At 36.5% G+C, this 22,515-nt stretch overlaps 1 protein-coding gene across 1 annotated transcript; it reads right to left on the bottom strand.

Annotated features, from left to right (window-relative positions):
• Positions 1–888: 888 nt before the first annotated feature.
• LOC109827070 (probable LRR receptor-like serine/threonine-protein kinase At1g07650) lies at positions 889–22,183 on the bottom strand. Its single transcript, XM_020394034.1, has 24 exons — positions 21,845–22,183; positions 21,565–21,736; positions 21,405–21,476; positions 21,219–21,287; positions 21,067–21,138; positions 20,565–20,636; positions 20,393–20,464; positions 20,242–20,313; positions 20,081–20,152; positions 19,917–19,988; positions 19,755–19,826; positions 18,407–18,478; positions 18,191–18,256; positions 13,334–13,399; positions 13,210–13,245; positions 13,031–13,086; positions 11,727–12,108; positions 11,489–11,664; positions 11,110–11,262; positions 3,668–3,786; positions 3,365–3,575; positions 3,047–3,287; positions 2,614–2,764; positions 889–1,372 (listed from the first exon to the last, which is right to left on the bottom strand). The coding sequence occupies exons 1-24, from the start codon at positions 21,942–21,944 to the stop codon at positions 1,031–1,033; spliced, it is 2,988 nt and encodes a 995-aa protein (XP_020249623.1). The 5' UTR covers positions 21,945–22,183; the 3' UTR covers positions 889–1,030.
• Between the last annotated feature and the right edge of the window lie 332 nt (positions 22,184–22,515).

Here is a 22,515-nt window from a genome sequence, read left to right as displayed (position 1 = left end):
TAAAGTCTTCTCTTTTGCCACATTATGATATACTAGTGTGCAGCAAAGCACGACCCCTATTTTTTTAAGTATTGCATTTTAAGCTTACCTCCCTCTAAATTTTAATTCATTTAATTTGATTATTGTATGCTTAAAATAACAAATTATATCTACGCCTCTATACTTAAAAGGAGGGTTCAAGTTTTAATACATTTGATTTAGAAATCATATCTACTCCCTTTATACTTAGAGGATGATCTAAATTTTAATACCTTTGATTTTATCTATTGTTTATGACAGAGTAAAATACTGTAACATAAACAGTAACTTCAAAAAATATTGATTTACTGTTCCCGGTACAGTAATGTGTTGCAACAGACTGACTGCGGTTGATTTACTGTTCACAGGAACTAGTTACTGTAGCATAATAATGATTCTTTGGATCCTCTTATAAGTATGGAAGAGTAGATTTAGTGTAGATTCAATAATTTTCAGAGGTTAGGAGATTAAAAAAAACTCTAGCAAAAAATAACAGTTTCTCACGGAAGAATTAGCCACCAACGAAAATTGGGGTGTTATTGCATCTTTGACCCATTCAAAGTGCCTTAATGTAAAATTACCCATTGAAAACGCCCTATTAGTAAAGGGGGTCTAATTAAAATACGAATATGGTAATTTAGCCAATGATGATGAATCATTCAATAATAGCGCAATAAATCTTCATGTAGTCAATTATGGAATGTCCAAGTTCATTAAAATAAGTAGGGTATGGAACCTCCACAAAGTAGTGAATTTTGTTAAAGAAAACTATTTTCCATCTGTGAAGCACAACACAAAGCCATATACAAAACTGCAAAATTTTAAATATGATTTCATCAGCAACTACATTCTCAAAATTATCACCTGAAATGATCACAAAAGACCAATTTATTTATAAACAGTTACATAGTACCCCGAATATATACACTTACTCAAACATGACGCACAACACAATCACAATTACATTCAACTTTTATTATTAACCGAAGCTTTTAGGAGTTGATTACAAGCATCACCATTCTTCTTGAACCAACGTATGACCAGAGGACTGAGTAGCCAACTCATCTAGAGACATGGTTTGGCTCTGACTAGGGTTTTGCCAAAAATTTCGCCGTACTCCATTACTGCTGAAACCATTTGCTGAAAAGCTCAAGGAAGAGAGTAAGGGTCGAAGGGGTGCATGTCCTTCCAACAAGCTCACTACTTTGGACATTGAAGGTCTAAGTGTTGGAGATGCATTTGTGCACAAAAGAGCCACATTCAACATTATCATAGCTTCTTCCTCAGAGTAATTTGATCCTAGTTCTGGATCCACTAGCTCGAGAAGAGTCCCTTGTTCTTGAAGAACACAAGCCTGGTTTTACCAAAATTGGACAAATGACAAAATTATTGGTCAATTATTAGTTTTATACACAAGGGTTACTGAAGCAATACCCATAAACTACTACCCAAACTCCTTGGACACTCCTTGCATATATGCACACATTTATTCAGGCATGTATTCAATTATATAAGACATGTCTTAATTTAAAACATTTGTCATACATTTTTTGGACATATATTCTACACGTTTTAATTTGAAACACTTAAGAGGGTGTTTGGGAAGGCTTACTTTTTAAAGCTTATAAGTTATGTTGGTTTTAGTTGCTTTTAGCTTTTATGATAAAATAGTATAAAAAATGTTTGGGAGAATTGTAATTTGTTTGGTCAAACCTAACTTATATAAGTGAGCTTATAAGCTAGTTGTTTAAAAGCTGGGGTACACCAGCCTTTAAAAATGACACTTACAACTTATCTATTATTTTACCAAACGGGTAGAAAAGAAAAAGCTAGCTTAAAAGCTAGTTTGAACAAAAACTAAGCCTCCCCAACCAACATATTAATCATACATTTTTTGGACATATATCCCATGCATCATATCCACTTTTTGAAACTTGTTGGACATATGTTAGGTTTCGAATTATGATTTTGAAGGGTAAATTAGGTTTTTAGTTCACTAACTAGTGATTTTCCAATTTATAATCGACATAATAAAAGAAACATGAAAATATTATAGGAATTTTAATTCTCACCCTTTCTCATATAAATTATTAATTCCAATATAATATATATGCATATAAATATTTGTATATCTCTGTCCCCTTACCCTACCTTTTACAAATTTGCATTGTCCCGTATACATACCCGAACCGGTATCCATACCCATACCTACACCCATGCAACATAGCTTGCACGTAGACCCTCTGTAGTATCATTGTTTTGACCTTACTATCCATGTAGTTTCATTGTTGCAAAAAGATCGCCAGGGTTTAATTTATTTTTGACTCTTTTACCTTTAGATGGAGGTGACTAATTTCACCTAAGGGAAATATATGCCAAACAATTCACCAATGGTAAAAGAGTCAGAAGAATTTAATATAGTGGGCTATCTTAGTGAAACTGCAAGGGTAGTAAGTGGAAAATGGCAATAATACAGGGGTTTATGTGCAATTAACCCCATTAAATGGAGAAATCATCAAAACTATCAGTCAATTACTAACTAGCAACATGTTGTAATGAAAATTAGAGCATAAAGGCTTGAAAGAGTTGAACTACCCAGTCAAGGAGATAGACGAATTCTTCCTTTGGTCGATAATTTGTGTTGCTCTTTCCACTTACGATTTCTAAAGCAACTACTCCAAAGCTGTATACATCTGCTTTATCAGTTAAATAACCTCGCATTGCATATTCCGGAGCCATGTAACCTCTGCGATGGACACATGAAGCTCATCTCATAGGTATAAATGGAAAATAATTCAAAAGAAATGAACATTGTTTTATATTTGATTTGAGATTTGCAGAAAGTTATTTAAAGAAATCAGTATCAAGGTATGTATCATTAAACGTGCATTAACAAGCCAATCCAGCAGATTATTTTACATCTAGTAGACTGCTGCTATCATAACTTCCTATAAACACCATTTTAGATATTATTCATCTTTATAGAATATAAATAAATCTCCTGAAGAGATCAAGAAGAGAGACTTACATTGTTCCAGCTACTCGAGTGCTAATGTGACTTCGGTCATCTTCATTGAGCTTAGCCAGGCCAAAGTCTGATATTTTGGCATTGCGATCTCCATCAAGCAAAACATTGCTAGCCTTAATATCTCTGTGGACAATTTTCAGTCTGGATTCTTCATGAAGATAGGCAAGACCTCTAGCTATGCCAAGGCAAATCTTGCGTCTTGTAGCCCAATTCAGTTTCATTCTTGATTCCAGATCCTTGCCTAAAAGGCATGCTAATAATTAATAAAAGGAACCAACTTGTGGCAGTAAAAAGTTATTGACTAGAGTAATAATTTACCAAAAAGGGCACGAGAAAGACAATTATTTTCCATGTATTCATAAACTAGCAATAATTGGTTGCCTTCTGTGCAGCATCCATAAAGCTTCACGAGATTTGGATGTTGCAGAGCAGATATCATGCCTATTTCATTCACAAATTCACGGCTCCCTTGCTTAGATCTTGATGAAAGCTGCTTCACAGCAATTATAGTGCCATCGGATAACATGCCCTATATTTGAAAACATATATTTTAGTAGTGAAGTGAGTAAAGGGTATGTTTTGCATATGAGTTACATAAAGAGGCAGATTTTTTCTTGCTACCTTGTAAACTGAACCAAAACCACCTTCACCAATCTTATTTGCAGCATCAAAGTTTCTGGTTGCTGCTTTAATTTGCCGCAAGGTGAAAGAGCCAGTTTGCAGATCAAGACCTTCGAGATCTAGTAAAAAATGATCAATTATTGAACAGGAAATTGTAAAATGAAGTCTGTCTATCTCCTCTTCAACTTGATATATGCAGAAAACAGCACTACCAACTAAACTTAAACACTGCAGAACAGGTAAAACATTCATATGCAACCAGCAACCACAAGGAAATTTTTTCTTAAGATCTCAGTTCATATTGAAAGCATCTTGGCATTGAAAATGAAGAATACATCAGATAGTTAGACTAGGAAAATGAGTACAATATATTTTCCTACAACCTGGCATGATATTAAAGGCGTACAAAATCAACATAGTTAAGAAACTATAAGACATAATGACAAGACTGCTGTCTTAATTTCTTTTTTCCCCTTCCCTTAAGATCTGGGTGCACATTGAAAATTTCCTGACACTGAAAGAATAAATATTAGTAGAGCAGTTGAACCAGGGGAAAAAAGCATAATGTGAGAATTATGTACAACTGACATGGATAGTGAAGGTGTACAAACTCAAGAAACATATAAAGGTTCTCTCCTGATCAAATCCCAAGATTTCTTTCCTTGTCCAACTATAAGTCAGAAGCACATGGTTTCTAGAATGGTGTCTATAAGCACAAGCAAGCAAAAAAAATAATAATAATAATTTAGTATTGTGACCATGGTTGATTCATACATCGGAATGCGACAGTGGAAAGCTTAACTCTCCTATATCTGATGTCTTGAAAAAGTGATAAAAAAAGATATACAAATATTTCCTTGATGTAAAGGGCACTTTTTACAGGGGGACACAAAGTGTTGGATCAGGATCAGAGAGTATGGACAAATCCTCAGATTGTTGTTTTATCCAATATGAAGGAAAGTATTGATAAGAACACAAAATTTATGCTGGAATTGAGCCTGTCTTCTTTGATATTTTGTTATTTTATTTAACCAAAATATGAAAAAGTTAAATGTCTTATTTTGGAACATAGAGCTGGTTTATCTGTGACATCGTGAACGTCGAGGAGACTTATATGTTTTTTCTTTACGTCAAGGAGACTTATATGTTTTTTCTTTCCAGATATCATATTCTTCATATACTAGAGCTGGACCTTGAACTGGCAAGTTTTCCTGCGAGCAGGTATTCTTCATGTGAGCTTTAAATGTGGTATATTCCACTGATGACAGGAAAATAGAGGTCAGATACATTTTTTTTGAGACTTTCGCCAATGCCCACAGCTTTCATGAGAATGAAGGTATCAAGACTCAAATGCACTTGTTTACCTATCCAACTTGGCTGAAACAACAACGAAGACTTCATCACAAATTTTTGGGGTCCGCTACATAAATCCTATTTTTCAACAAAGCTTGTATCCCCTCTTTAAGCTAATCACTATCATATCCTTCTTAATTCCTCCTAAACAAGTTCTCTCAGGCCTACCTCCACTCCCATCACTTCTTCTAACTAATGAGCTATAAAATTCTACAGTTTTGGAAGTTGGCTTCAAACTCAGTTTTCAGCAATTCAAGGTAGGAAGGTTTTAATAGGTCTTTTCGCTTCGGAAGGTTTCTTCTCAAGGTTAATGTGTATGGCACATGTATGGTTCATATGCGTATATGGCAATATATATATGTGTGTGTGTTTGCATCACTAATATAATTTGTGTGTGCATGTGCGCGAGCTTGCATTGGTCATATATGTTTCTATGTATGAAGATAGGTTACATTTGCAATTCTATTTTTCACTCTTTATTATTAAAATTTTCACTGAATTCCAGCATGTCTGGTATCTTCTGACTGAAACTTAAGAAATTGATAAACAAATCAAAACCAGACTGCTGATGAGACTAGTTGCTTGCAGGGTTCTAAATATCGGCCGACATGTCCGACATATCGGTTTGAGGGCTTTGACCGACACGACATGAACGTTTTCAACTCGTATGTCAGTTTTCAGGGCCAAATCGAAAATATCAGGGTCATTTCGGACATATCGGCCTATTTTTTAGCTTTGAAAAATCGGTCGATATGATACTTTTTTTTAAGATCTGTTTTTTGTTATCAGGTTTGGATTTAGTGATAAATACTCAAACTCGTTTGACCCGTTCTCATGCTTAAGGGTTTCTTATGAACCCAATAGAAAGAATTTATAAACCCAAATCCATATATTATTTACTTCTTTTATATGTTTAGTCTATAGAATTTATAAAGTATGCTTATATTGAATTTATGAATGCTTAGATTATATTTAGGACATGATATTATACATATGCGCACTACCCGATATGACAATCCGATATTTAGTCAATGTCTTATATTTAGGACATGATATTATACATATGCGCACTACCCGATATGACAATCCGATATTTAGTCAATGTCTTCCGATATTATCCCCGATTTCCGCTACCCGATATGGATTTCAGCTATCCGACATGAACCCGACATCCGACATTTAAAACTTTGGTTGCTTGCCATCTATAAGGCAAGACATGAACGATATAGACTAAAATGTTAACACTATTATTGTTATCAAGATGATATGGATTTTTAGAGCATGCATCGGATTGATACTTTACAAAACCGAAATGGTACAAAGTTTTGGCCCGAAATTTGGTTCCTGGATTGAGAGAGATTATGTTGTTTAACTCTTCGAAATCATGCTCTTTAAATAAGAATATTAATGATAGCACAAAATCTTCATCGTTAAAAACTCGCACTAGAACGTTAAGTTTCTAAGGAAGCATTTAATTCCTAATAGATGAGAAGAGGTACAAAATGATTCTTAGTTACGTGAAACATTATTAAAGTAATTTGGATTTCAGTGTTGCAGCATCTCTAGCTCTACCCATAAGGTAAGAATCGTGCCCTAACAACTTACTACTATAAATTTCCAATGCAACCTTAGTAGATTTCCATTCACTTATTTGATAATTCTGATCAAGCCTTTAACAAAGTCTCATTCCTATTGGTAACCTCTTATGGATCAGGTTGATATATGACTAGTCTTTTGGAAAGCATCATCACTTTTTTAGGGAGGGCTAGTTAATTCTCGTTACTTTCGCGCTTATCTCACTCCAACTTTACTACATATCATTCTATTAGCTTCCAAGTAGGGTTATAAAATAAAACACGTTGATCACATTGTAGAGACTTTTTTGGAAAGGGAAAAGTGAGGTTACTGGTGCATTTTGCTTGTGTAATGAGAAGGTGTGTAGCAGTAAAGCGGTCGAAGGTCTTAGTATCGTTCATCTCAAACAATCTAATATCTCACTTCTCTCTAAACGATAGAGATTTTTTATTGATAGTGGTTATTCATGGGTCAAGACCCATGCAATACAACTGTTCTAGAAGGCATTGTATTTGGGATGTGTCAGGCCTCATTTCCTATCATGTAATCTCCATTTAGAAGGAGTGTTCTCAAAGTGAGTATGATTATCCATTCCAAAATCAAAGGGAATAGTGGAGGAAATTGTTCCAGAAGACGAGGGCTGATACACGCTAGTAGAGTCCTCCAAAGAAGAGGGTAAATAGCTATTGAGTTTTTTTGGCAGATTCAGAGTCTTAGCAAAATTAGATCATACTAGGAACAAGCACTTTGAGCGTGTCCTAGTTATGAGTATCCGTGCTCACATGCCGCTTGATTGGTGATTAGGTTGGGCTATTCTGTTTTTTGAGTTGCATGAAAGAAAATCCAATATAGATACAAAAATTTTATATATCAAAGAGGGCGTCTACCTTGCTCGACAACTACTACATTCTTTTGGATCATTGGATTGGAAATAGTGATCTTACATCCCGCTTTTCTAGATTCTTTTGAATTACACAAAATATTAGAGACCACATCCCCTCTCCAGTGAAGATCTTGATAACTAGCTTGTTTTGAATCCAAAATTTAGACAGTGTCCACTATCTTATTTGCTTTCAGACTTGCAACCACTACTCAATATCTTAAATCCACACATTTGCACCTAAGGACATGATGTTCGAACCTGAAAGTTTACTACAAAGAGTGTCTTTACAGTAAACATTTTTACTACTCCTTTAATAATGATTTTTAAATCAATCCTTCTCTCTATCAATTAGAGTCTGCAACCTCTTTGCTCTATGTCAAAATTCTTCATATGAGTAAGCAATATATGGTAGATTGCTCAACATCGATAATCTTGCCAAGATGAATTGGGCATATCATCCTACATGTTATTTTTGATATAATTGTCTGGAGTCCAATGATCACATTTTCCCTCGTTGCTCTTACACTATTTGTATTTGGGATCATATTCTCGCCGACTGTTTCCCCAGTCCAATTCCATCATCAATTACAAAATATTGGGACTCTTGGCGGCAAAAAATCTCTTTATATCTTCTGATCAATCATTAGGATTGTGTCGCTCTTTCTTGCTATTCCTACATTAGGAATGAATGAAATAAAAATGTTTTGGAATAAACCTATAAATGCATATACTTTATGTCGTCTGCATCATCTTCCCAGTATTACATCACCTTACACAGGAATAGACGATTGATTCAGAATAGTGTGACCCATTCATTAGAAACAATATTAGTTTTCTTCTACTTAATCTTTTCTCTCATCTCTTCCCATTATACTTATCATTGTTCTCTTCCTTCCACTTCATATATATCTTATATCTATTATTCTAATCAATAAATTCTTTGTGCATCTTATCCTAAACGATCAAAAGAACAACTTTATCACATAAAAAGAAATTTCAAAAGACCTGGTAGAAGGCATTTTCATACAACATAGGGAGGCCGCCATTCTAAGCATGATGTAATTAATGTAGTTAAATGAGTTCTCTTTCCTTTCTACATATGAGGATGGCTTTAAATAGCGAATATCGAGAAATATTGAACATCCAAAATCCATTTTTGAGTGCGCATGTCAGGGAAATATCGTGGACATACAGTAAATATCAGAGTGTCATGTCGAATGACGTGCATATACAATTTGATATCCTAAAATGTAATCTAGACAATATTTAAAACAATCTAAGCATACAAAAATATAAATAACATATGTTTAGGATCACTAACCAACTATAGAAACTTACTTAGGAGAAGAGTCTACTAGAATTTTCTAAAAGATTTGCTACGCCTGGCATTTTTCTATAAACATTAAATAAATTCTGAAGGACTATATTGTTTAGTGAAAAACCATTTAAAAGAAAATATCGGTCAGCATATAGGCTAATATATTGGTCACGTTGGGGATATATTGCCCAGAATTTACCAAAAAGTGTTAAAAAATATTGAGACCATACTATTTTGCAGCATGACTTGTAAAAGGATATATCGGCTTGATATATCAGCTATATCGAAGGTATTGAAAACAATACATATAAGTTATATTCTCCTTATCATTAAAAAATAAGTTTTTTCTCTGTTTCAAAGTGGAGAAACAACTCATTATTGCATGCTATTAAGAGATAAAATACACTCATAGCATTTTATTTAATCGATTCACACTATTAAGTAAGCTTCCCATGTCATTTTTTTCATTCATCTTTATATTCATTATAATTTTTTGGCTTTACTTCTCTTTTGACGTCACACTTCTATGCCACAGAATTAATGCACTTTCTTTTAAATAGCATGTAAAACAATATTCTAACAAGTAAAACAAATTATTCAACAAAGTTAGAAAATATTTAATCTTAACTACTTATAGAAGAGGATTGCTATATCAAAACTTTTGATTGTCTTTTTTACCTTCTCAAATTTAATAATTCCTAATTATGTCATTATCTATAATTAATCCTTCACTAATTACACATACCTCTATGCACCACCTCACTTTCCCAAAATCTATAATTAATAACTTATAATAATAAAATAATATGCTATTAAGTACTACGAAGACTTATACTATTTTAATAAATAGTATAACAATACAATATAAATAGTGTAATTATTTTAATAATATTACTTAAATTATGAATTACAATATAAGTTAATAATTATTCTATTAATTAAATAGTTATTTAATAGTTATAAAATAAGATAATAATTTATTATAATTCTCCTAAATTACAATTGTATTATTATAATAATTGAGATATATTATAATATCAAATAAGTATGTAGTATGTTATAATTATTCATAATTATTATTAAATTGTAATAATTGTCTAGATATAATAATTAGCCATACAATTCCTTATACACAATTTTATTTGTACAATTTCATTTATCATAACAAAATTCTAAATATGCAATTTAGGAATTTATATTGATATTAAAATCACTTCACTATTTTCTGGTCAACGGAAAAAATTCAAAATATAAAACAATTGAATCCACATACAAAGCACGTGGAATATACTAGTAATTATAGAAAGGTTAATTATTGGAACCCACTTTTTCTCCAAAATGTTAGCCCACCAGGAAGGGGATCTGTCCATCATTCAGAGCTAAACGTCGAGGAAAATTGGATAACAAAAAGAAAAACAAGAGAGAAGAATAAGTATTAACATGGAGCTCGAATGAAGAAAAGAAAAAGATGGAACTTTGTACTTTGATTTGTCATGAAGCATGAATTGTGGCATCTCACTTGACATTCTCAAGAAACATTCATGAATCTTACTACCATCCACTAGAGGATGGAGACAAGTGTTGGTTTAAGATTTGCATCATATGTTCCTTTGAAGCATTATTTGGTTAACTTCCAGAGGAGGCAAGTTCAGTATTTCCTCTCTGTAGAAGGATTATGCAATCCTCCATATTTACAACATAGAATTTTCCTTTGGATGGAAGGGTAACACGCGAACCTTATCCAACAATTGTGAGATATTGTACACTTTATGGTTTGAGCAAGCATATAAGTGATCCAAACAATTATACACTGTGCACACAGTGAGTACATTTGACATTGATAAAAGGATTCGTAGCTATGGAGAGCACTTTCAAAAAAGTTACTGTAGATGTAGATAGAACTGAAGTTGCTGCATGAGACATCATTAGGTGGTGGATTTACCAAAAATATCTTACATTTTCTTAAAGCTTGCTTATATCTGATGCTATCAAATTTAATGTAAGAAATCTAGATATGTTAGAAACTTAGACACCATAGCTGTTGAAGTTCTTACGACTGATCATTAGATAATTACATATGATATTTCTATAATTACATAACAAGAAACTTTGCTAGATTTGAAACAAATTGCAACATACATGAAAATGTGTTCTAGGATCCAAGCTTCAAAGAATGTGCAAATCTCAGTTTCTTACATTTTCCATAATGTTGTACAATTATCAATATAGGTGTATAAACTCTTTAAATGTAAAAGGAATAATACACTGAGCAGTATCTGAAATCTTCTGAACTTACTGGGACACATTTATTACCTCTGTATACGGAACTGTGTCCTTGCAACCTTTTGCCCCAAAAAATTGCCACAGACAGAATAAGGAGGATCAAAAATGCACTTAAGGTCCATATCATGATTGCGATGTGTGATTTTTTGATACCATGGTCAGTGGCTTGAGGAGGTTCAAAGTCTGAAAAGCAAATGAAAGGAAAGAAAGATGATGCTGTCTTAAGTGTATAATAGAAAAAATAATAATAACAATCACAGTGCGCTAATGACCATCACAAAACTCAAGTTTAGCATACTATTCTGGCCAATCATTTACCACTGACCTGCTTTGAACTGAGGAAACATGTAACTGTGCAGCAAAGTTTAAAAAACAACAAAAGATAAAGCTACAGAAAGCTCAAACATACCTGGTGTTACAGAGATAGCTGATACTAGAGGACCATAGATGCCTCTAGTTGGGATTGCAGTTGTCCCCTTTCCAGCCCAATAAAATTTGATCTCCAATGTATTACTTGTGATTAATGCAGTAAAAGCTTTTATAATTGGCTTTCCTGCTCCGCCAGCTGCATCAGCAATATTGAAGCTCATTTCATGTGAGCATCACATCTAGTACATCAGATAGTTGCTATAAGGGAAGACTGTTACAGGTTAATTACCTGAATATAAACATTGAATAAACGCTGCCCGAGGCTTGAGAATGTATTGTCATCTGTGAAAATTATTTCTGCAAAATGTAGTTTCACAGTGTAATTCCCGTTCAGCATACAAAGGCCATAATATGTAAGGGAAATAGCAGAAAGCCGTGCATTTTTGTAGAGCTGCGAGTTGGGCATGGAGATAGATGCATTTGAAGCAATGTAGTTGTCAGAGTCAATATCATTATCCATGAAGTTGCCAGTGCTGCTAAATCCCCAACCTGAACCTAGGAACAGCATTGAAGCACCTCTCTCCTCTGTATCTTGTTCATATCTTGTCCCATTAACAACTGTACTTTTACCCCCGCAATTAATGTGCAACGAATATCGGTCTGTTATGAAATGTTACAAAACCAAGTTGAGGATCTAAATTCTGTGAAACGTCCGACTATGTGAAAAAAGAGGAACTTTATATTATTCAAATTTGCTCTGTTCTTACTGAGGAATTAAAATCAAAGCGTTTGACCTAGTCCACTAATGAAAATTATACACATGCACTTGTCCAAATTTGCATATTCAACGATCAAGAAGACTAGTTTGGTTTGCATATATAGATGATAGAGGTTGGTGATTGATGCCCCAGGTCTCTCCAGCATGAAGATCACCTGTGACCAGGGATTTATCTGAAATCTAGGTGGAAATGTCATGCTGGTTAACTTTTCAAGGAAGCTCAGATAATACAGGCCAAGTCACAAAAGCCAAGAATTGACACAAAGAAGGTGAGACATTTTTGTAGCACATATCTTATCATTGAAGAAATTGATGATTCTTCATTGGTGATCTCATAGAAGCCCTGTGGGAATCACCTATTGGCATCATGTATTAAGAGAGCACATTTAGCATCAGATATTAGCTAGCTTCTCCTAGATAATAATGGAAACCGGAGTTGTTCCTAATAGCTCCAGGAGATTGCAACAGTACAAGTTAGTGCCTCTTAAGTATTTAAGGCTTCTGTTTTGAAGTCTGTCAACAGAATATGACATTCAAGAACAGATTTAGCTTTTTCTCATGAAGCTCACAGTAACAAAAATGTTTTAAAAAAAACCCAATGATCTCTGAGTACACAATATTTATGATTATTTACGAGCTCTTTCTGGAATGCCATGATTCAAGCAGATTACTGAAAAAAGATCACTTCCTTAGCATAAGAAGATTGTTAGCAGTGTGATAAATTAGATAGATATTGTCAACAGAAAAGAGTATAAAATAACTAACCACAAAGTCAAGGACAGAGCTCAGAGTTAAATTACTCACATTGTTTATGATCGTTGCAAGGGAAAGTCCTCTTTAGACATGAAGGAACAGTAGATCTAAAAAAGGAATAAGCACTCAATTATTACCACGTTAGTACTATAATAACTATGTTTTGCATTTGCACCAATAGATACATCCAACGGATCACAATGAATTTAATACTACTGAGAGGTACATACATATCCACTGCTGGAGAGTAGCTTTCCGCCATGTTACTGGAAAGCATTAAACAAAGGATCACCGTGAAAAAGTGGAAAGAAAAAAGCCAAATGCAATGGAAGTCCCAAGAGGGAAAATCCTTACACACTCCCTTGAAGGCATTCTGTAGGACTTGAGTTATCCATTTCAAAATTATTGTAGGAGATATCCCTGAAAGTAAAACTGACAGTCAGCATAAATGAAGATCCCTTTAATAATATTAAAATAAAAATACTTATTTCTTTGCTAAAATGGACCATAATGGAAATTAGTAGAAGATAAGCATACGAACTCTTAAAATATTCTACATAATTAAAATTTATCCGATGCCCTTTATATAGAAAAAATGGGTATGAGGTGGCAGCTCGGTGGTGAGGCCCACCCTATAGTCACATCGCAGCAGGTGGATCTTCCGTTTCTATTTCTTGGTAGCTCACTTTGCTAAATGAGGTTGCAACTCATATCCACTGCCCACGCGCGTGTGGGTGTCTGGGAGTGTGGGGGTGGAGGATAGGGAGGGAGTATTGGCTAGTCTCTCAAGTTCATAACTTCTCAAAATTAAACTGTAGCCAGACGCACAATTTTAATTATCCATTAACAGGAGTTTACTTGCAAGCAAGAGAGGTTTGTGAACGTGGTGTGGGGTCCACGAGTTTGAGTACATGAGTTTTGGGAGGAAAATCACGTGAGCAGCAACGTGATTTCGGTTTTTCGTTTTCTGTGTGATTAAAGGGCCAGGCCCACCCGACTCTCATGCTATAAATATTAGTGTGAGGACTTTTTAGGGTTGCGTGCAAGGTAAGGAATTGTTTGCTGTGTTCTTTTGGCTGCGGCAGAGTGCAAAGGAGATTTGTGATTTGGTTTTCCTTATTTGCGGCTGGCTGCGTGCAAGTACGAAGGTGCAAAGAGAATTCTTTTGTGGCTGCAGGTGAAAAACACAGAGGACAAATTACGGCTGTGTTGAAGCTTTTGTGCAGTCCTTTTGTTTTATTTGTAGAGAGATATTGTGAGGGATTTGAGAGTTTGTTTGAGGGTTTAGATTGTGAGTGATTGTAAACCCTAGTTGTATTCTCTCCCTCTATTAGTAGATCTCCCCCCTCATTGCCCCGTGGACGCAGGCTATTTGTCGAACCACGTAAAATTTGTGTTCTTGCAGTGATTTGTAATAGCTTGTAGGTTCCCTCGACGCACAGTCCTAGAGCTGACGAGAGGAAGAGCTGATATCTCACTTTGATCAGATATCTGGCTTTTTGTTCTTGTTTCCTTTGAGAAACGAGAATTTTATTATGATCTAATCTCTTGTTGTGCACCTTGCGTACCGGAGGTGCTGTCGAAATTTCTGCTGCGCACAACAAGTGGTATCAGAGCTCCGGGTTGGACTTGGGAGCTTGTTTGAAGGATTCGCTGAAGGATTCCTATTTAAAGATTAGATCGACAACATGGGTGAAACAAGCACATCGGGATCGTCTCTTACGAAGACGATACATAGTTTGAGCATCAATAACATGAAGATTGATGTTCCGAAGTTTGATGGCAAGATTAATTTCGGATTGTGGAGATGTCAGGTGATGGACGCCTTGGACGCTCAGAATTTGGAGGAAACTCTTGAGTTACAAGAGAAACCTGCCTAGATGGAAGCTAAGATTTGGAAGAAGATGAATAGTAGGACGTGTGGAGTTATTCGGTCATGTTTGACACCGGATCTTATTTATGATGTGATGAACGAGACGTCGGCAAAGAAGATGTGGGAAACACTCAATGAAAAGTATCTTACTAAGAGCATTAAGAATCGGCTTCACTTGAAGAAGAGGTTTTACCAGTTCAAGATGAAGAGGGGAGTTTCCATTAGGGAGCATGTTAACAACTTCACAAAGCTACTTTCAGACATGACCAATGTGGATATCATGATTGAGGATGAAGACAAGGCGATGCTACTTTTGTGTTCGTTGTCCAATGATGATTATGATACTTTTATCCTAACTATGATTAATGAAAGAACTACTGTTAGTTATAAGGAGGTGACCTCAGCGTTGGTAAATTATGAGTTGAGGAAGAGTGTTGATGAGTCCTCCAAGAAGACATCGGGAGATGCATTAGTAGTTCATGGCCGTGGTTCAAACCGAAGCAGGAGGTCGCAGTCTAGAGGTGCACATCGTGGGATTCGTAGGAATCAGTGTGCCTTTTGTAAAGATGATGGACATTGGAAAGCTGAATGCCCAAAGTTAGATCGAGCCGAGAAGAATAAGGGAAAAGCTGTACAAGCTTCAGAGGTGAATGTTGTCAAGACTAGTGGCAACAATTCAGATTCGGATTCTTCGGGCTATTCGTTGTCTGTACTACCGTCAGTTTGTGTTGTCAACTCTACAAAGTGGATATTGGATTCGGGTGCTTCATACCACGTTTGTCCTAGGAGGGATTGGTTCTTCAGCTTTCAGAAGTTGGAAAGGGAGGATGTTGTGCTCATGGGTAATGGACATGCATGCTCTATTGGTGGTATTGGTACCGTTCGTATTCGGATGTATGACGGAGTGATTCAGGAGTTAGATGAAGTGAGGTTCGTTCCGCAGTTGTCGAAGAACATCATTTCACTAGGAGCTTTGGTGACATCTGGCTATAAAGTGACATTGGAGGATGCATGTTTGAAGGTCACATTGGGGTCCATGATTGTGAACTTGGAAGCACGACGATTGATAGGAAGATGACGACTTCATCAGATTCGGCTAGACTGTGGCGTTGTTTGATGCTGGGTTATTTGATTGGTAATACCGTGCATAGGTTGTTAATGAGTGCTATGACCTGCAGTTTGAAGTCCTGTGAACCCATTGGTATGAGCGAGAAGACCGAGATGGAGTTTGACACTTCTATCCATCATTCGAGGGGTCTTCTGAGGGGTGTTCATTCAGGCATTCGGGGGCCTTCCAAGGGAGTATTATTAGGAGGTAATAGGTATGTAATTTCCGTAGTTGGGGATTGCTCTAGGTATTGGTAGGTTGCAACCAAGTCCCATTGGTGTGAAGTTCTAGAAGCCCGCAACAAATGGAGGAAGTGTATTAGCAGAAAGGTGAAGGTACTTCAGTCTAATGTTAGGGAGAGGTACAAGAGGGACCTATTCTGTATTTGTGCCGAGCTCACGGCAATTGGAGATACTTCATTGGTGTGGAAACTTTGAGGCGGCGTGATGAGATGGCAGATTTAGAGAGCTGTTCCTTTCTGGAGGAGGATCGGCGTTTGATGTCGAGCATTGGCATTGGTGTGCGGGCTACGACATGTTTAGGCCGTCTCATGTATAGGTTGTCGACTGTTGTATGTAAAGATATGGGATCTGGTGGAGCTACTTCAGATTTTGGGTTATGTCAGATGTTTGGCTACCCAGTATTTGGTCACATCGTGGATGTGAGATTTGATCCGATAGCATATTTGGGATTCAGATACGTGTTTGATTATCATGTATTGGTTTCTGACTTTGTTCTGAGCAGGTATGTCACGTTTAACTCTCGGCAGGTTGAGAGTGGTGATCAGATATTTGGGACATCACAGCGGGTGGGGAGTGATGCTACTCCACGTTTGGTGAAAACTCCAGATCATACTGTATCATTTAGGATTTCAGCTGATGTGACACATTGGGAATCGTGTTGATTTGGATGCAGATGATAGGTTGATTGATTCGAGTACAGCTGATAGATGTAGTCTGGATATGGCCATTGGTTCATCTCAGGTGGAGATGTTTGGATTGTTTCAGTTTAGGGCCATTGAAGGTGCTATCAGCCGCAGACTTGATCGTGATGTTGGAGAAGGGTTACAAACTCTTCTATTGGATTGAGGTCGTTAGCGGTCATTTGGGTGAACTACGTGAAGGCTTGATTCCTTGGACAAGAGGATACGTAGGCAGTCTTTACGATGCAGCCGGTTTTGGATTAGTTGATTTTGATGGGGGTGAGACCGATTTGGTGAGTAGATACCGACGTTTGGTTGAGTGTTCGCACTCCCGTTTGGATCTCGACTTGTTGTGGATGGAATCCGTTGTTATGAGTCCGTTGCCATGACGTACTGAACGTAACAAGTGAGGCATTTGGTGTGGTCGGTATCGGCTCAGTTTTGAAAAAAACTTCACCGAGGTGAAGAATTGTGAACGTGGTGCGGGGTCCACGAGTTTGAGTACATGAGTTTTGGGAGGAAAATCACGTGAGCAGCAACGTGATTTCGGTTTTTCGTTTTCCATGTGATTAAAGGGCCAGACCCATCCGACTCTCATGCTATAAATATTAGTGTGAGGACTTTTTAGGGTTGCGTGCAAGGTAAGGAATTGTTTGTTGTGTTCTTTTGGTTGCGACAGAGTGCAAAGGAGATTTGTGATTTGGTTTTCCTTTTTGGCGGCTGGCTACGTGCAAGTACGAAGGTGCAAAGAGAATTCTTTTGTGGCTGCAGGTGAAAAACACAGAGGACAAATTGCGGCTGTGTTGAAGCTTTTGTGCAGTCCTTTTGTTTTATTTGTAGAGAGATATTATGAGGGGTTTGAGAGTTTGTTTGAGGGTTTAGATTGTGAGTGATTGTAAACCCTAGTTGTATTCTCTCCCTCTATTAGTAGATCTCCCCCCTCATTGCCCCGTGGACGTAGGCTATTTGCCGAACCACGTAAAATTTGTGTTCTTGCCGTGATTTGTAATAGCTTATAGGTTTCCTCGACACGCAGTCCTAGAGCTGACGAGAGGAAGAGCTGATATCTCACTTTGATGAGATATCTGGCTTTTGGTTCTTGTTTCCTTTGAGAAACGAGAATTTCATTGTGATCTAATCTCTTGTTGTGTACCTTACGCACCGGAGGTGCTGCCGAAATTTCCGCTGCGCACAACAAAGTTTATATTATAGATTCGCTGTTAACCAACAGCTAATAGTAACAAAAAGACAAACTGATATGTAATAGTCAAACGATTCTTGAGTCAAAGAGAAGAAGTTTATACATACACGTTTTTGTTCCTTTTCAATATCCAGTTGGGTATAGTCCCAGTAAGCATATTGCCTGTCAGATATCTACCGGGTACCAAAAGAGAAAATGATTGGTAATAAGAAGATGATAAAAGGAATATAACCAGCTAAAACGAAAAGTGTAATTCTCTCTTTGCCACACACACACACACACATAGTCGGAACACAAGTAGCCATCCAACAACATGAACTTACATGAAATCAGCCTTTCCTAGATTTGAGAAAGTACTTGGAATTTCTCCTGTCAGATTGTTAAAGCTGAGATCCCTGCATCTCAAAGAACAGAAAACCATACATGTAAAAATGGTACACTGGGAATGGAACCACTCTCTTTCTGTACTACAACCATACTGAAGGTAAATTGAATAATCGAAGTTGTATGAGACAACAGCACTGAAGTTAATGATATCAGGATAAAGGAAAATGTTCAAGAGACGAAGATCTTGTAAAAATATAAATACAAAGATTATATTAGGAAATAAAGAATTAACTATAAAGAAATGACAAGGTGGCCCTTCCATATATACTTATACATAATTAGCTAAGCTCTTTCCTCTTCAAAATTTGTCAGCTAGAATTCAGAAAAATATTCAACAAAATTTGCAATGTCATCCCGTAAGTAGGTTATAAATTACTAAATAAGGTAACTGTTTATAGGAGAAGGGCTTGTCAAAAAATCCTTGCAGATTACTTGGCAATTAGATCTAATTTCATTCAATACCTTCAGCAACACCTACATTCATTTAATCACACATCTTCAGCATAATATAGTATCTCCACATTTTACATCTCATTGATATCATTCCTCACTATCATATAAAAGCACACTATTTTAATCTTGAGTTTGGAGATATGTGAATAGGTCAAACAATAGCAATACCCGACTGTGAATCAGTTGGATAACAAAACAGATTGGTATTGCTAACAAAGACTGACAATACAATGAAGAGATGCAAAATTGGGCTTGATCCAATTTTCTTCCTTGTTCACTAGATGATATCTTACCCCTCGATATAGAGAAAATGAATTCCACATCTACAGTCTACCAACCAATTTTACCTAGAAGAACGTCAAAGCCATGAGGAAGTTAAATCAAACTCTAGCACATACATAGCCATGTAATCACCGCAGAGCAGTGACACAGTGATGAAACTAGAATATATCTACTAATAAAGAGAGATTAACATACATGCATATATGCTTGTACAGCTGTACATCTAAAAGGCCCTCTTAGAGCACTCTCTTAATATAGAATATCTTTCTTGATGGATCCATGAAGACATTTAATATTGAAATTTTTGATCACAATTAAAATAATACATCTTCTTTGCGGTGGGTTTAATATAGCAAGTCAAGAGTCAAAACAACAGAACATCATGTCAGTAATGCAAACTCCATAACAAGAAAATAACTCATAGATTATGTCCCATCAAGGGGGAAAAAAAACTAGATCAAGGAAAGACAAATCGCACTAAATTAAGAGCAAAATCGCTACAAAAAGTTTTTTTTTTTCTCATGGGGACATCAAAGAAATAAAACTTACAAGTACTTCAATGTCTTCATATTTCCAATATAAGATGGTATATTTCCATGAATAGAGCAGTTCCTCAGCATCCTAACAAACAAACAACAAAACTAATCTCAAAAAAAAAAAAACACACATTGAACCAAAAAAAAAAACCAAAATTCTTTTAACCCAACTCACATTGTTCTCAAGGATTTCATTCCACTCAAATCTGACATGACTGACCCTTTACCTCTTAGATCACTAATCCTCCTAATAATAAACAAATAATCAAAAGAAGTCAAATATCAACACAATTAATCAATTAGAATTGACTAAAAATAGAGTGCCTTTCAGCGTCGTACAAATCAGTCAAATTTGCCAGCTGTGAAATAGCAGAAGGGATGGGCCCCTCCATTGAAGAACCCTGAATGTGCCTGTATCATAAAAACCAAAACTTCAATTTAACAAACTATTGTTTAGGAAAGAAATTAACAAATTTACAGTAAATAAGCATTTTTCTCACAGTTTCTTCAACTGGTTCAAACTCATTACGAAATCTGGTATCTTTCCAGAGAAATTATTGCTAGAAATCCTCCTATTCAACCAGAACCCATGTCAAGAAAAAACCCACAAAAAAAACCCAAATTTTGTGAAAATTAGAGAGAAATTCTTACAGATCAATCAAATTGGTCAGCTTGGAGAGAGCTGAAGGAAGCTTTCCACTGAACTCGTTGGCTGATAAGGAGCTGAAATTTTTTTGGTTCCCCATTAGTTACATCAAAAACCCCCATCCTGGACTGAGAAAAAAACAAAATAGCGCAAGTAGGACTGGAAAGAAATTTTTACAGGGCTTCCAAGTTAACCAGTTTTCCAATTCCGGCAGGGATCGGCCCGGAGAATCTGTTCCCCTCGATGCTCCTGCAGAACACATTTCTTATGGTGAACCAACAAGCTAACGAACAAACAAATAAGGGGATTTTGCATATATACCCCTCAATCTTTGCTATTTTCAAACTTACCATTCAGATTTTTGATATTTGGGGAAGTGCCCCTCGATTCTTCAATATTGATTCTTTCTACCCCTTTCACTTACCATTTTCAGTTTTTAAATGGGAAATTATATTGTTGCAAATATACCGTACACTATTGGCAAATTTAGCATCGTCCTCTTTAAAGAGCAAACATCCTAATGCTGGAGCAATAGAAAGACTCAATATTCGAGTTTTAAAGGGATGATTTTGCAAATACTAAAATTCGAGGGCTAGTCTTAGGTATATTAAAGATGTGAGGGGTATACATGCAAAACCCCCCCGACAAATAAAGGATGTTTTTAATGTTAATTTCGTACAGATTTTTCAACGTCGTGATACTGGTGAGCGCTTCCGGGAAAGGCCCAGATAAGCGATTCCCCATCAAATGCCTGCATTTTTATTAAATGCTAATTAGAAAATTTATTGTCAGTAATATATTAATCTATTAGCTTAATAAATTGGTACTCACAGGCCAATTAGCGTCAAATTGCTCCACTCGCTCGGAACTGTACCGTTGATAACATTCCGGCTAAGATCTCTGACATCGTTAATGGGCGCGGCTTAGCTTTAAATTAACCAATAGCAGCAGCAACTTCCCAATTACAAGAAAAATTACCCCCATACCCAAAAAAAAAAGAAGAATAAAGAAACTTACAGCTGCTGCAGATGCTTCAGCCTTATGAACTGCCACGGCAGCACGCCAGAAAGATTCTCCCCTTTTATGGACCTGCAAATAATTTTCCAAAATATCACAAAACCTGCACCAACCAAACCCCCCAGAAAAAAACGAAGCGGGGGAAAAGAAAGTAGCATACAAGCTAATGATATGGCATTCGGAGCCATTGGCAAAGGAGCAATCGCAGACAACAGCACTCCCAGGTCCCTTAACCGGGTCCGGCACAGTCCAGCTTCCTCCGGTGCAGGGATCAACATTGAAGTCCCAGTTGGTCTTGCCAATTGCCTTCGCTATTCGTCGAAGAGCACTCACTGGCCGAAGATAAAATTAATTAAGAGATCAGTCGTCAGAGAGAGAGAGAGAGAGGAGCTAGAAGAAGAAGGTGATTGTGATTTGGAGCTTTTAATGCTAGTGTTTACCTTCTGAGTAGTGGAGTTGTTGGGAGTTTGAGATGAAGATTGAGAGGAAGAAGATGAGGAGAGCGAGGAGGAGCTTGAGGCGAGCAAGGGGAGCTGCCATTGTTAGAGCTAGCTAGCTTGAGTCAAAGGTCTGAGAGTTGAGAGGCTTTGGAGCACTGAGAGAAGATGAGTGTTTGGTTGTGGGGCTTCTGTGAACAGTTGGCAGTGAGAGAGAGCGGGTATGTTTAACGTGTAGCCGCAGTGGGGAGAGACTGAAGTCTTCTTCACAAAATGACGGTGGCTACTCTCGCATTATTAATTAAGTAGAGAAGATAAGAGAGCAAATCTTTTTGCATCTTGGATTGTAGCGTTAGGAGGGCATTTAATTAGTTGGGATTCTTCTTAATAAACCCACAGTCTCACCCCCTGTTGCTCTTATAATATCTTAAATTTTGTGTCACTGTACCAAAACTCTCCAAAGTTGTGGTATAGAATTGACGTTTATAATTGATGTCAGATGTTTAAGAGTAGGGTTTTGTGTGAGTTATAGAGTGTTTAGGGTCCATCGGCCTTCTTTGATGGATGATTATTGAGTCGAGAGTTCAATCCTGCAACACAAACAATACGTAAAAGGATCGGAGTTGGGTTCTCCCGTGGTTCTTTTGATGATCAAGTCAGCATTGATCTTAGGT

Source organism: Asparagus officinalis, unplaced genomic scaffold (genome assembly GCF_001876935.1).
Source record: "Asparagus officinalis unplaced genomic scaffold, Aspof.V1 AsparagusV1_Un16, whole genome shotgun sequence".
NCBI classification, from domain to species: domain Eukaryota; kingdom Viridiplantae; phylum Streptophyta; class Magnoliopsida; order Asparagales; family Asparagaceae; genus Asparagus; species Asparagus officinalis.
This window is presented reverse-complemented; position numbering and strand designations above follow the sequence as displayed.